The sequence below is a fragment of the Herpailurus yagouaroundi genome, unplaced genomic scaffold (assembly GCF_014898765.1).
Source record: "Herpailurus yagouaroundi ecotype Mexico unplaced genomic scaffold, PumYag 196, whole genome shotgun sequence".
Classification (NCBI taxonomy): Eukaryota; Metazoa; Chordata; class Mammalia; order Carnivora; family Felidae; genus Herpailurus; species Herpailurus yagouaroundi.
The window spans coordinates 27,671,401-27,683,787 of record NW_024412427.1 but is presented as its reverse complement, the minus strand read 5'-3'; the positions used below and the strand labels follow the sequence as shown (position 1 = coordinate 27,683,787).

Here is a 12,387-nt window from a genome sequence, read left to right as displayed (position 1 = left end):
CCCAGACCTAGTGGAAATATATATATATATAAATTCCCCACATCTATTTAAACATATATTAGACACTGTGCTGGGTTAAGGATGGCTGGCAGAGGAGACATACATGGGTTTTTAAATTTTTTTTTAAGTTTATTTATTTATTTTGAGTGTGAGAATGAACAGGGAAGGGGCAGAGAGAGAGAGAGAGAGAGAGAGAGACTCCCAAGCAGGCTCTCTGCTATCAGCACAGAGGCCGGTGTGGGGCCCAAACCCACAAACCTTTAGATCATGACCTGAGCCAAAACCAAGAGTCGGATGCTAACCCGACTGAGCCACCCAGGCACCTCGAGACATATGTTGGTTGCATGTCAGTACAGAAGTAGACAAGCCACCCTGAACTATATGGGACTGTAGGTTGGTATCACTAGGGCACCCTGAGACCTTGAATATCCAGACATCCTCTGCTGGGAAAAAAAAAATCATTAGACTTACAGAGCTCTCTACACAAAGTAAGACCAGGGAAAAGGGTACTTGGCCAACATTACCTCAGTGCCTAAAATTGTTTGATGAAAGCCTTCTGTACCCTAGGTACACTCGCTAACTGGAAGTGGGCTCACTAAAACATCAAAATTTATATTGTCCCATATATTTTGCTTATTCATAAAAAATGGGGTTATGAAGGCAATAGCAAGGGTCTTTAGTTTCTGGCTGCAAGAACCTGAGCAGGCCTGCTGTGAATAGGTGCTAGAGCAGTGTAGGGGTGGAGAGATAAGTGGATTTGCTCACCTGGAAAGCTCTAATGTGGGGTGATCTATTGACAACAAGCGAGGCAGAAGTCTCCTTGGGGCATGACTTTCATTCCAACAATGGGAATTTAGATTCATAACATAAGGAGATAAAATTTCTGATCACTGATGTAACTGCTTGGCACAAATCTTAACACAGGCAATCTCAGAATGGGAAGGAAAGTAGTGTGTGTGCATGAGTGTATGTGTGTGTGTGTGTGTGTGTGTGTGTGTGTGTTTGTGTGTATGAAAGAGAGAGGGGAAAGGAGTAGAGAAGAAAAAAGGAGGAAATGAAGGTAGGGAGGAAGGCAGGAGTATAAATAGATGAGAAGGAGAGAGAAAACAAACTGCGTCATCAGGGTTCTTGAAGAGCAAAAGGAACGTGCCATATGTGCAAAGTCTGGGAATAATTTTCTTCAGTTATGTCACAGCCAATGAGCATCATGGTTTCCACCTGAAGATCATGCTCAGGCTAGTCAAAGGATACATTTTTATAGCTGCAGATTAGGATGATGATTATTATTGCCATAGCCACATTCTTGCATAGAACCTGAATATTTTAAGATGGATTATTTTTCCAAACACACACATTTTAACCTTATATGATACCCAAACTAAGCCCAGCATAGATACTTAAATGATGTTTTATAGACATAAAAAGACATTCCTCAGGGAAAACATTGAGCACTTCATTTACTGCTTTCAGATCTCTGGATGTTAACCACACCCCCGTGTCATGTAGAACTGAGGGATGTGGTGCACTATATTCTTTGCATTTCTGTGAATAATCGACCACAGAAATTGAAACTTGGTGTGAAGGATGTAATTTTCTCATTAGAAATGTAAGCATCATTTCATGTTTTATTTAAATCTCCCTTTTAAGAAAGATCCTAAGGTGTTCCATGTCAGTGACATAAGGCAGGCCCCACACTGGGTGTTGTTTTTGTTTTTTTTTTTTTTTTGTTTTTTTTTTTTTTTGGTGGTCCATAATGTGATTCTGAAATAAAAGTGACAATTTTTAACACTGCATATGTTCAAAGACCTCTGCCAAGAAGGGGAAAAAATAGCCTTGGCACCAGAAGCTAAAGTGTGACAGTTCCTTGTGATCCATAATGAGGAAACAAGGGGCCATGTCCCTGATCTTGTCAAATTACCACAAGGATAGCATATGAACCTTTCAAGAGGCTGAACATACATTTCTTCAATGGATTCCCAATTCTGTTTTCTGGAGTAGACAAATATGTTTACCTTTTCATTACTCTGTGGCTGTGTGTCTGATTGTTGGGAGGCCGGGGAGGGTGACAGTGTAACTGCTTTTACTCAGTAGGAACCAATATCATTACCTCAAAAGGCACCAAGTATGAGCTGGAAACTATTTTTTTTTTTTTTTTTTTGCTTTTTATGACAAAGCGTTTGCTTATTTATTTTAAAAATTGTTTTATTTGAGTATACTTGACATACAATGTTATGTTAGTTTCAGGTGTACAACATAGTGATTCAAGTTCTCTTTATGTTATGCTGTACTCGGCACAAGTGTGGCTACCATCTGCCACCATAAAATGCTATTAAAATATCATTGACTATATTTCCTATATTGTGACTTTTATTCTTGTGACTTATGCATTTCATAACTGGAAGCCTGTCTCTCCCATTCTCCGTCATCCATTTTGCCCATCCCCTTCCCCCATTCCCTTTGGCAACCATCAGTTTGTTCTCTGTACTTATAGGTCTGATTCTGCCTTTTGTTTCTTTATTCATTTGTTTTGTTTTTTAGATTCCACTTATGAGTGAAATCATGTGGTATTTTCCTTTCTCAGTCTGACTTACTTCACTTAGGATAATACTATCTAGGTCCACCATGCTGTCACAAATGGCAAGAGCTCATCCTTTTTATGGTTGTGTAATATTCCATATTATATTATATATATATATAAAATAATAAAATATATGTATATTATAAAATATATATAAATATATAATATATAAACATATAACATAAATATAAATTATAAATTTATAAATATAAATTTATAAATTATATAAATATAAATATATATAAATACATAATGATATATATATATATAATAACTAAAATCTTCTTTATCCACTTATCTATTGATGGACACATGGGTTTCTTCCATATCTTGGCTATTGTAAATAATTTTATAATATATTGTAAATATTTCTACAATAAACATAAGGGTACCTATATCTTTTCAAATTAGTGTTTTTGTTTTCTTTGGGTAAATACCCAGTAGTGGAATTATTGGATCATATAGTATTTGTATTTTCAATTTTTTTTAGGAATCTCCATATGCTTTTCCACAGTGGCTGCACCAATTTACACTCCCACCAACAGGGCATGAGGGTTCCTTTTCTTCCCCACATCCTCACCAACAGTTTTTTTCTGTGTTTTTGATTTTAGCCATTCTGACAGCTGTGAGGTGGTACCTCATTGTGGTTTTGATTTGTATATCCTTGTTGATGAGTGATGTTGACCATCTTTTCATGTGTCTTTTGGTCATTTGTATGTCTTCTTTGGAAAAATGTCTAGTCAGGTCCTCTGCTCATTTTTAATCAGATTATTTGGTGGGGGTGATGGTGTTGAGTCATAGAAGTTCTCAATAAATATTTTGGCTATTAATCCCTTATCAGATATATCATTTGCAAATATCTTCTCCCATTCAGTATACTGCCTTTTTGTTTTGTTGATTGTTTCCTTCACTTTGCAAAAAAACTTTTTATTTTGATGTAGTCTCAGTTTATTTTTGCTTTTGATTCCTTTGCCTTATGAGACATATTTAGAAAAATGTTGCTATAGCCAACACCAAAAAAATTACTGCGTATGTTCTCTTCTAGGATTTATATGGTTTCAGGTCTTACTTTAAATGTTTACTCCATTTTGGGTTTATTTTATTATTATTTTTTTGGTCTGGTGTTCCATTTTCATTCTTTTACATGTAGCTGTCCAGTTTTCCCAGCACCATTTGCTTAAAAGACTGTCTTTTCCCCATTGTACAGCCTTTCCTCCTTTGTCATGGATTAACTGGCCATGTAAGTGTGGGTTTATTTCTGGGCTTTCTATTCTGTTCCACCGATCTATGTGTCTATTTTTGTGCCTGTACCATACTATTTTGATTACAACAGCTTTGTAGTACATCTTGAAATCTGGAATTGTGATACCTCCAGCTTTGTTTTTCTTTCTCAAACCGCTTAGCACAAGAAGTTTTGTTCTCCGGCTACTACTATCAGTTGACCTTAAGGTCCAGAGCTCACTGGATAAAGTCTGGGACCATAGCGACAAGTTGCAGAGTAGGTCATCTGTGTCAATGCAGCACGGCCACATACACGCAACATCTCATGATGCCCTGCCACATCTGTAGGCACAACACTTAAGATGACAAACAGCAATAGCACAGGTGTCAAGCTTCCCTCAGAAGGCACAGCATTAAAAATTTACATGACAAGTAGATGATATTTAACATTTTGTACAACAATCTGTTTGTGCTAAAAGCACAGTTAAAAATATTATGTTAGTCAAAGGCCCAAACTCTGCATGCAATGACAGAAAATTTCTACCTTCCTCCTGAAGAGAAGAAAACTGATTTTGGCTTTAAAAATGCATGGGGCGCCTGGGTGGCGCAGTCGGTTGAGCGTCCGACTTCAGCCAGGTCACAATCTCGCGGTCTGTGAGTTCGAGCCCCGCGTCAGGCTCTGGGCTGATGGCTTGGAGCCTGGAGCCTGTTTCCGATTCTGTGTCTCCCTCTCTCTCTGCCCCTCCCCCGTTCATGCTCTGTCTCTCTCTGTCCCAAAAATAAATAAACGTTGAAAAAAAAAAAATTAAAAAAAAAAAATGCAGAGCTAGGGTTCTTCCCTGCCAAGGTATCTAAGTCACACCAGTAGCCCACTGAGGGCCTTGCAAGATGAAGCCAAGACTCTTCCATTGAATTGTTCTCACCTTAGAACAAAAGGGTCTGTTTGTGGAGGAGGGGGCTGTACTGTCAGCATGAGGAGGGAGATTAGGAACTTCCCATGGAGTGGCTGAATGGGAAAGACTTCTGGGAAATGCCATCTTCAAAGATCTGCAGAGATGCAGCTGGGGCCCAGTCTCAGGTTAACCACAGCCTCCCCTCTGTATGTCTATAGCTACCATAGTTTTAATTAGAGCCTCCCAGAATGCTATGCTTCTCCCCATCACTCCTGCTTTATCATTGTTGGGGGTAGGAGGTGTTCAGGTTTGTGTCATGCTACAACCGAGGCCTGATTAGTACTTTAGTGTATCCACATTTGAAAGTAACCAGGAAACTCATTCATCTTGCATGTTAGAATCTTCATCTTAGATGCCTCAGCCCCTAAGATGACTTCCTGGAAGACTTAACACAGGTGCTCTGTGTTACAGGATGTCTGCTCCTTTGGGATATTTGAAATCACTGAACGTGACCTCCATAATGGAGAAATAGCTCATACAATATCAGGGCATTTGTAGCTTTTAGAGGGGGAAAGACATCCTATTCTTCTTCTGCTTTCTATGGAAAATATTACAAATATGTGCATTGCCCCAGAGACCAATAGTCAGATGCCATATGAGTCCCTGGGGTGGAACAATAGAATAGGCACTGTAAAAAACATTTCTTAGGCTAACTTCCAGATATAAAAGGGGTGCCTCAGAGCTGTGGAGTGGGAAAATTCCTATTTCACAAGGAATATGATATTTTTAGACTGCATAAAAAATGAGGAATGCATGAAACTGCAGATGATAACGTGGAGCAGGCACCCCAAGTTGAGAGTGTGGGCCACATTTCCGCTGCTCATTTCCCTAATGGCCCCTTATTTTGCTCGCTTGTCTCTGCAATAAAGTTTCTACTTAAGAAAAATGGGTACTTACGGAAAGGTTATCATGCCACATGCTGTCATTTGTTTTATAGTGAACTCTGATATTCTTTTCTTTTGATTTTCTGAACCAGGAGTTCTAAATTCTTAATTTTGCCAAAAAATGCCAGTGAGTAATCTTCATTCCTTGCCCACCTCCCACTTGATTCCTGGATTTCTCTGCCACATGCCTTATCTCTCTTCAGTCATGATTTCCATTTTTTTGTATTTCTGTTTTGTAAGATAATTAAACTCTGGTTTTCTGAGAACAAGAATTCAAGGCTTAGCAGTGAATATTCTTTTTTGTTTTACAATTTTCAATAAGAATTCATTGTATTTTTCAGTTCTGGTAAATCATTTTTGTGCCCCAGTTACCTCCTCTGGAGGATTTTCCTTCCTGTTTTCATTAAAGCACTGCTCTATCTCTTCCTCTCGAGTCAACTGTGCTATTTGTTCAGCTGGGCTCCCTCATGTCCCTGAGTCCCCCTAAACATGTGGTGACAATAGCATCCTCACAGTTCAACCTTTGGGCAAATGAAACAAGTCAATGGTGGGTGACAGAACATGTTTCCCCTAGTCTTGTCTACTGGGGCCAAGTGCTCCAGAAAAGCCTCTCTGCATGTGGAAATGTCCAGTCATACAAGCTGGGCATGATTTGTGTAATGAAAGGAATCAAATCAACTGTTGTTGAAAAAAAAAAAAAGAAAAGAAGTATCGCTTCCTAATGGTTTAGAAACAGAAGGTAAGTAAATGGTAAAATGCGAAGGCTCACTAATTACATGACAACATCAATTATCAATGATCAAAAATCATGAAGATATGCACAATTGAATCATATACTTATCTGACTGAGAGAAGTATGGCCACTGATAGAAGTCACATTTACACGTATTCCCAACTTTTTTAAAGGAAAATTTTAAGGGACATAACCAGATGAAAGGTCCAGAAGTTGCAACTTTACCCCCTGACCTCAACCCTAGCTTTGCCTCAAGGAGGGACCCAGTCGTAATGGGGCCATATTAAGCTGGTGAATGTGTAATGAAGATAATGGACAAAAAAAAAAAAAATCAATGAAACATAGACATGAGAGAGATTGAGAGAGTATGTAAATGAACTCCCTTGCTTCTTGTTGGATTTATAGTCTGTAGTTCTGGTTACTCATGAGACCCTGCTATAGTTCTAGCCCTTGAATTTCAAGACTTTGTTTTTCTATCATTCATTTATTTATAAAATATATCTTCCTTCACATAATATAGCTTGAATGTTTTTCTACTTCTTGTAGCTAATCTCAAACTAAGACCAAAACCCAAGTTAAAATTATGATAATCTGATCAATTTTACCTTGCCTTTCTGTCTGACTTCTTTCCTGAGCTTCAGGCTCAAGTAACCACCTTTCTATTTGAAATCTTCATTCTGTATCTCAAATCCCCTCAAACTTAACTGTCTGCAACATCATTATTGTTTTCTTTATGTTTTTTATATCAGCATGCTCCCCTACCAAGTTTCTTAGTAAATGTACCAAAATTTACCAGGGGCTTAGGTCAAAAGCCTAGATGCTATTTTTGACTCTTCCGTTTTCCTCATATACCACACATGATTTACTGCTATGATAGACACTACTACTGTTCATTGATATCCAGTTGCCTCTCTTCTGAATATTTGAGAGGACTTCATTTCCTTGTCCCCTGGGTGCCTTGTTCTGGACAGTGAAATGTGAGAAAAAGTTATATGCATCGTTCCTTTGCAGAAGCATTTAAGAACTATTACTTGATTGTCTATCTTTTCCTGTTATGTGATAGATGATATTTCACATGGTAGAGTGTCTGTCAGCCTGGGTTCTTGACTAAGCGAGAGCCCTCTGCTGACTCAAGACATACAAATAGCATGAGCAAAAATAAACCTTTGCTGTTTTATGGCACTAAGATTTGGAGGTTGTTTGTAACTGCAGCAGGAGCTATCCTATCTTAAGACAATCCCCAAGTCCTGCTAGCTCTATTGTCAAAACATATTCCAAACCTGATGCTGTTACCTCCTTTTCTGCCATCGCTATATTTCAAAGAATCCTCATTTCTTGCCTGGATTTACTGCAGTATCCTCTTCATCAGTCTTCCCTTTTCTATTCTGACATTGTCTCTCAAGTCCTTTCTGGCAGCAGCCAGCCTTTTGTCATTTTAAAGGTGAATCTCATCATGCCACTCCCTGTCCCAAACCCTCAACAACTTCCCATTAGACTTAGAATAAAAATCCAAGTTTCTCCACAAACCATAGCACTCTATGATCTGACTCTTACCTACTTGTCCAAATTTGTTTTCTGCCACTTTTTTTTTAAATCTCTTTGATCCAACAGCATTGTCTCTATTGTCTCTTACTATTACTTGCAAACAGTAAATTCATTTTCCCACCAGGGTTGTTCTCTTGCTGTTACTTCTATGTGGAATGTTCTACCTCAAGATCTCTCTGTGGCTTGGGTTTCTCCTTTCCATCATACAAATCTTTGTTCCAAGATTATGTCCTCAGAGCCCTCTGTAAATTATCTAAAACCACATCCTCCTATAACTCACTCTCTCAATACCCTGTTTTACTTTATAGAGTACTCTTTGAACTGTCTTGTTCCTTTATTTTTTGAAGTTTCTCTTTCCTAGACTATGTATACCATAAGAGGATGATTTTGCTTTATAGCGTTCTGTCCCTCACATCTAGAAAAATCCTGGTGGTTATTTGTCAAATGAGTGAATTAATGAATAAATACCTTAAACAATCAGGATGTTAAAACAATACTGCAATGAAAAGACAACTGACAGAGAAGTAATATTCTTTCTTTTTTTTTTTAATTTTTTTTTAACGTTTATTTATTTTTGAGACAGAGAGCATGAACAGGGGAGGGTCAGAGAAAGAGGGAGACACAGAATCTGAAACAGGCTCCAGGCTCTGAGCAGTCAGCACAGAGCCCGACGCAGGGCTCGAACTCACTGACTGCGAGATCATGACCTGAGCCCAAGTCGGCCGCTTAACCGACTGAGCCACGCACGCGTCCCAATAATATTCTTTCTTAAGTCCTTAACCTGTTTGTTTTTTGACAGAGCAAAAAATAAATCAAAATACTGCTATAAAAAAACTGTGTATAGCTTTTATCTATCTCCTACTACTTACAATTCATTTACTAAGTAAAATCTGACTTGTTCAAATTAACATGCTTACATTAGCTAATGCATATTGGAAAAAGAAGCCTTTTATTTATTTATTTAAATTCTTTTTAACATTTATTTGTTTTTGAAACAGAGAGAGAGCATGAATGGGGGAAGGTCAGAGAGAAGGAGACACAGAATCTGAAACAGGCTCCAGGCTCTGAGCTGTCAGCACAGAGCCTGATGCGGGGCTGGAACTCACAGACCGTGAGATCATGACCTGAGCTGAAGTCGGCTACTTAACCGACTGAGCCACCCAGGCACCCCGAAAAAGAGGCCTTTTAAAAGAGAATTCGCATAGTATATGTTTAAGGTCACAGTGGTGATAACTGAGCTGTGTTCCTTAATCTAAACTACTTAAATTTCTATACAACAGACCCAAGAAATGTGCAAGAAAAAGATCTGAAAGCAAAAGAACAGACTCAAAGACAGAGGAAGCTAACAAAGTTTGTCAGGGCACAGACCATTTAAGTGGGAAACACTAACACATTTCCATGAAAAATAACCTGCATAGTTTAACAGAGAAAACCCATCAGTAGGATTTTTCAATGAACTATAAAAATGACCAACTAGTTTCCTCTTCATAATCATCTCCTTGATGACTTTTGTGTGAGTATACATACTTCTCTCACATGCCACCATGACACATGTGAATTTTCATCAGTAGGGAATATCCTTGGATCACTATTTTACTGGAAATATGGATTTGCACCAATACACTAGCTCAATTTGTATTCATGAAACATTCTACACTTTTGCTAAGCAGATGGTCCAGGTGAGGAGCTTTTACCGTAACCAAGAGATATATTAAAAATACCACTTTCAAAGGGACTGAACTTCTCTCCCTGGCCTCAGGATCCCTCCAAGGAGGAATGGCTGTTGGAGTAAGGAGGGCAAAGTCAGACTCTTGGCTTTGTGAGTCTGAAATCCTGAGTATGTCCTTTAACCTTTTGATTCTAGATGAGAATCCTATGCCAGATGTTTCATGAGATTGTTGTGAAAATAATACATGTCAAAGAAATGTTTTGTAAACTGGTTATTTTTGGTATTTTTTTTAAAAATTCTGCTTCTTTGAGGTTATTACAGCCATCCTCTATATCAAATCTGTTATATGTATGTATGCCTTTCAGAGTAAGAGGAAAAGAAAGAACAAGCACCAAAATGGATATGTTTGGCCATGTGGTCTTTACTCCTCCTGGAGAGTAACAATTTCTGAATCTATTTAAAAAAATGTTGAAATTACAGCAATTAACAGAAAATTACACTGCTATATTTTTTTAAATTCACAAAGGCACCAAGAAGCTATCTCCCATATTATTAGCAAAGGCCCACAGTCTGTCTCCATACTCAAACATTTCCAAATAATCCATGTCCTACCCGAGAAGAAAGCTAAATTCATGGTCTATATAAATGGAACAAAATTCTTTATAGCACTCACATGAATATCTGAGAAAAAAATCAGAATAAAAACACACAAAGTTGTGTATTGTATGAAACCTATTTACTGTTACAATATGTTAATTGCCAAAATTTTGAAATCTAAGCCTCCACGGTATCTCTACTTATTGTGTTACTTTGTTGAGTAGTTCTCCTGTTCATCACTAAACATATCCTAAAGATTTTATTAAATAAGCAGAATAAGATGCATGATGAATAGTCCAAGAGAAGCAGTTTCATAAAAAATCCTAATCATGAGGATTTAGCTATCAATTATCCATGTGTACTCCAATTTCACACTCAGAAGTTACTTTAGGGGAATGATTAATTATAAATAAAGGGACCTCAAGATACCAAAAAATTACCATACACCAGGAATCCCTGTCAACAAAGATAGCTTAACTCCTTAGGGAAAATAGCACAGGACAATCCATCCTGTTCTCTCTTTTACACACAATACCCATACTATCTAAAGATGTAAAAATGCGATCATGACCAAATGAGTCTGATCAATTTGTATATATTCACCACCAAAAACAATCAGCATAATCCCTTCATTCAATGAATTACTGGAAAATATTCAATCACCTGTGTAACCTCAACAAAGCATGGTCAGCTAGCTTTGGCTCAATGACTAGGTCTACTTGATATTTATGGAATAAATTTTTCTGCTTTTTTGAGATTGAGGATCAAATTATACCATTTTCAATGTTTCCTAATTATGTTGTACCTCCTACCTCGTGATGATTCTTGGCCAGCCATTCCTTAATGGTGCTGAGGGCAACGATGGAAGCAGGCTCATTCGGGAATCCTAAGCGAAGAACAGAATAAACAAAATAAACAAAAAAAGATGAAGGCAATAGAGAATTCACTGATGGTGTGACACTGACTTTTTCTCATTTAAGCAGTATGCAATTCAACCAATTACTACTGAGCAAGACAGGTCTCAGTAAGGTACATCATGAAGCCCATGATCACACATATGATGCATGAAAGGGGCTAGTCCTATGCCAGTCCAGCACTAACAAGAAAAAGGATTTAACTGTCTTTTAAATTCTACAACAGTCAATTAAAAATATATCTACATTTGTTTAAGAGTTTTCAAAGCACTTTCATATAATATTCTCATAAGAGGTGCTCATATAAGGTTTATTACCCTCAATTTATAAACCAAGTAAATATGGCTAGAGAATACATGTACTTGACCCAGGGTCATGGGCCAGCAGGACTCTATCAATGAACTGGCACAAGACAGGACAAACAACTTGCCAAATAGCCATACCACTGAAAGTTATTACCAGAATTCAAAGAAAGTTATTATCAGAATTCAAAGAAAGTTATTGTCAGAATTCAAAGGCCTTCCTTTTAGGGCCACTGGAAATTATGTTTGAGGGGCGCCTGGGTGGCTCAGTCGGTTAAGCGTCCAACTTCAACTCAGGTAATGATCTCACAGTTTGTGGGTTCAAGCCCCGAGTCAGGCTCAGTGCTGACAGCTAAGAGCCTGGAGTCTGCTTTGGATTCTGAGTCTCTCTCTTTCTCTCTCTGCCCCTCCCCCACTTGTGCTCTGTCTCTCTCTGTCTCTCAAAAGATAAATAAATGCTAAAAAAAAAATTATGTTTGAGATTAAGACAACATGAATTGACCTGGTTGTGCACTATGGATTTGATTTTAGAAAGATGGGAAGAAAGACACTTATGTCCTACTGAGCAGTAGCACACATAATCAGAATTTCTAAAACCCATCCAGTTATCTCTTTAGCTTATATAAATCAAACGTATTTCTGAACTTGCAGAATCATCATACATTCTGCCAATAAAATATATGTGAAGGAATAACCTTACAAATTCTATATTTATGGGGAAAAAAGTAGAAAAGATGGGAGTGACTATTCCTTTGAAACTACTTTCTTTAAGCTTGCTATTGGCTTCCTAATCACCAAATCTCATATAGTCAATCACTCATTCAAATCAGTCTTCATCTTTTCCTGTATCAGATGTGCTTGACTAGTTTTCCATGTTTCAATACCTCTTCCCTCCTTGATTAAAAAAAAAAAAAATTACTGTTTTAAAGTATACAACACAGCGGATTTGTATAGTTCCACAAAGTTGTGCAGCTATCACCACCAACTCCAG

At 37.7% G+C, this 12,387-nt stretch overlaps 1 protein-coding gene across 1 annotated transcript in view; it reads right to left on the bottom strand.

The window, feature by feature from the left end:
• MACROD2 (mono-ADP ribosylhydrolase 2) overlaps nt 1-12,387 on the bottom strand; it is a 2,049,910-nt gene that overhangs the window by 483,837 nt on the left and 1,553,686 nt on the right. The window contains exon 8 of the mRNA XM_040447744.1: nt 10,993-11,066. Coding sequence (XP_040303678.1) covers nt 10,993-11,066 — 74 coding nt within the window. The remainder of the gene's footprint in view (nt 1-10,992; nt 11,067-12,387) is intronic.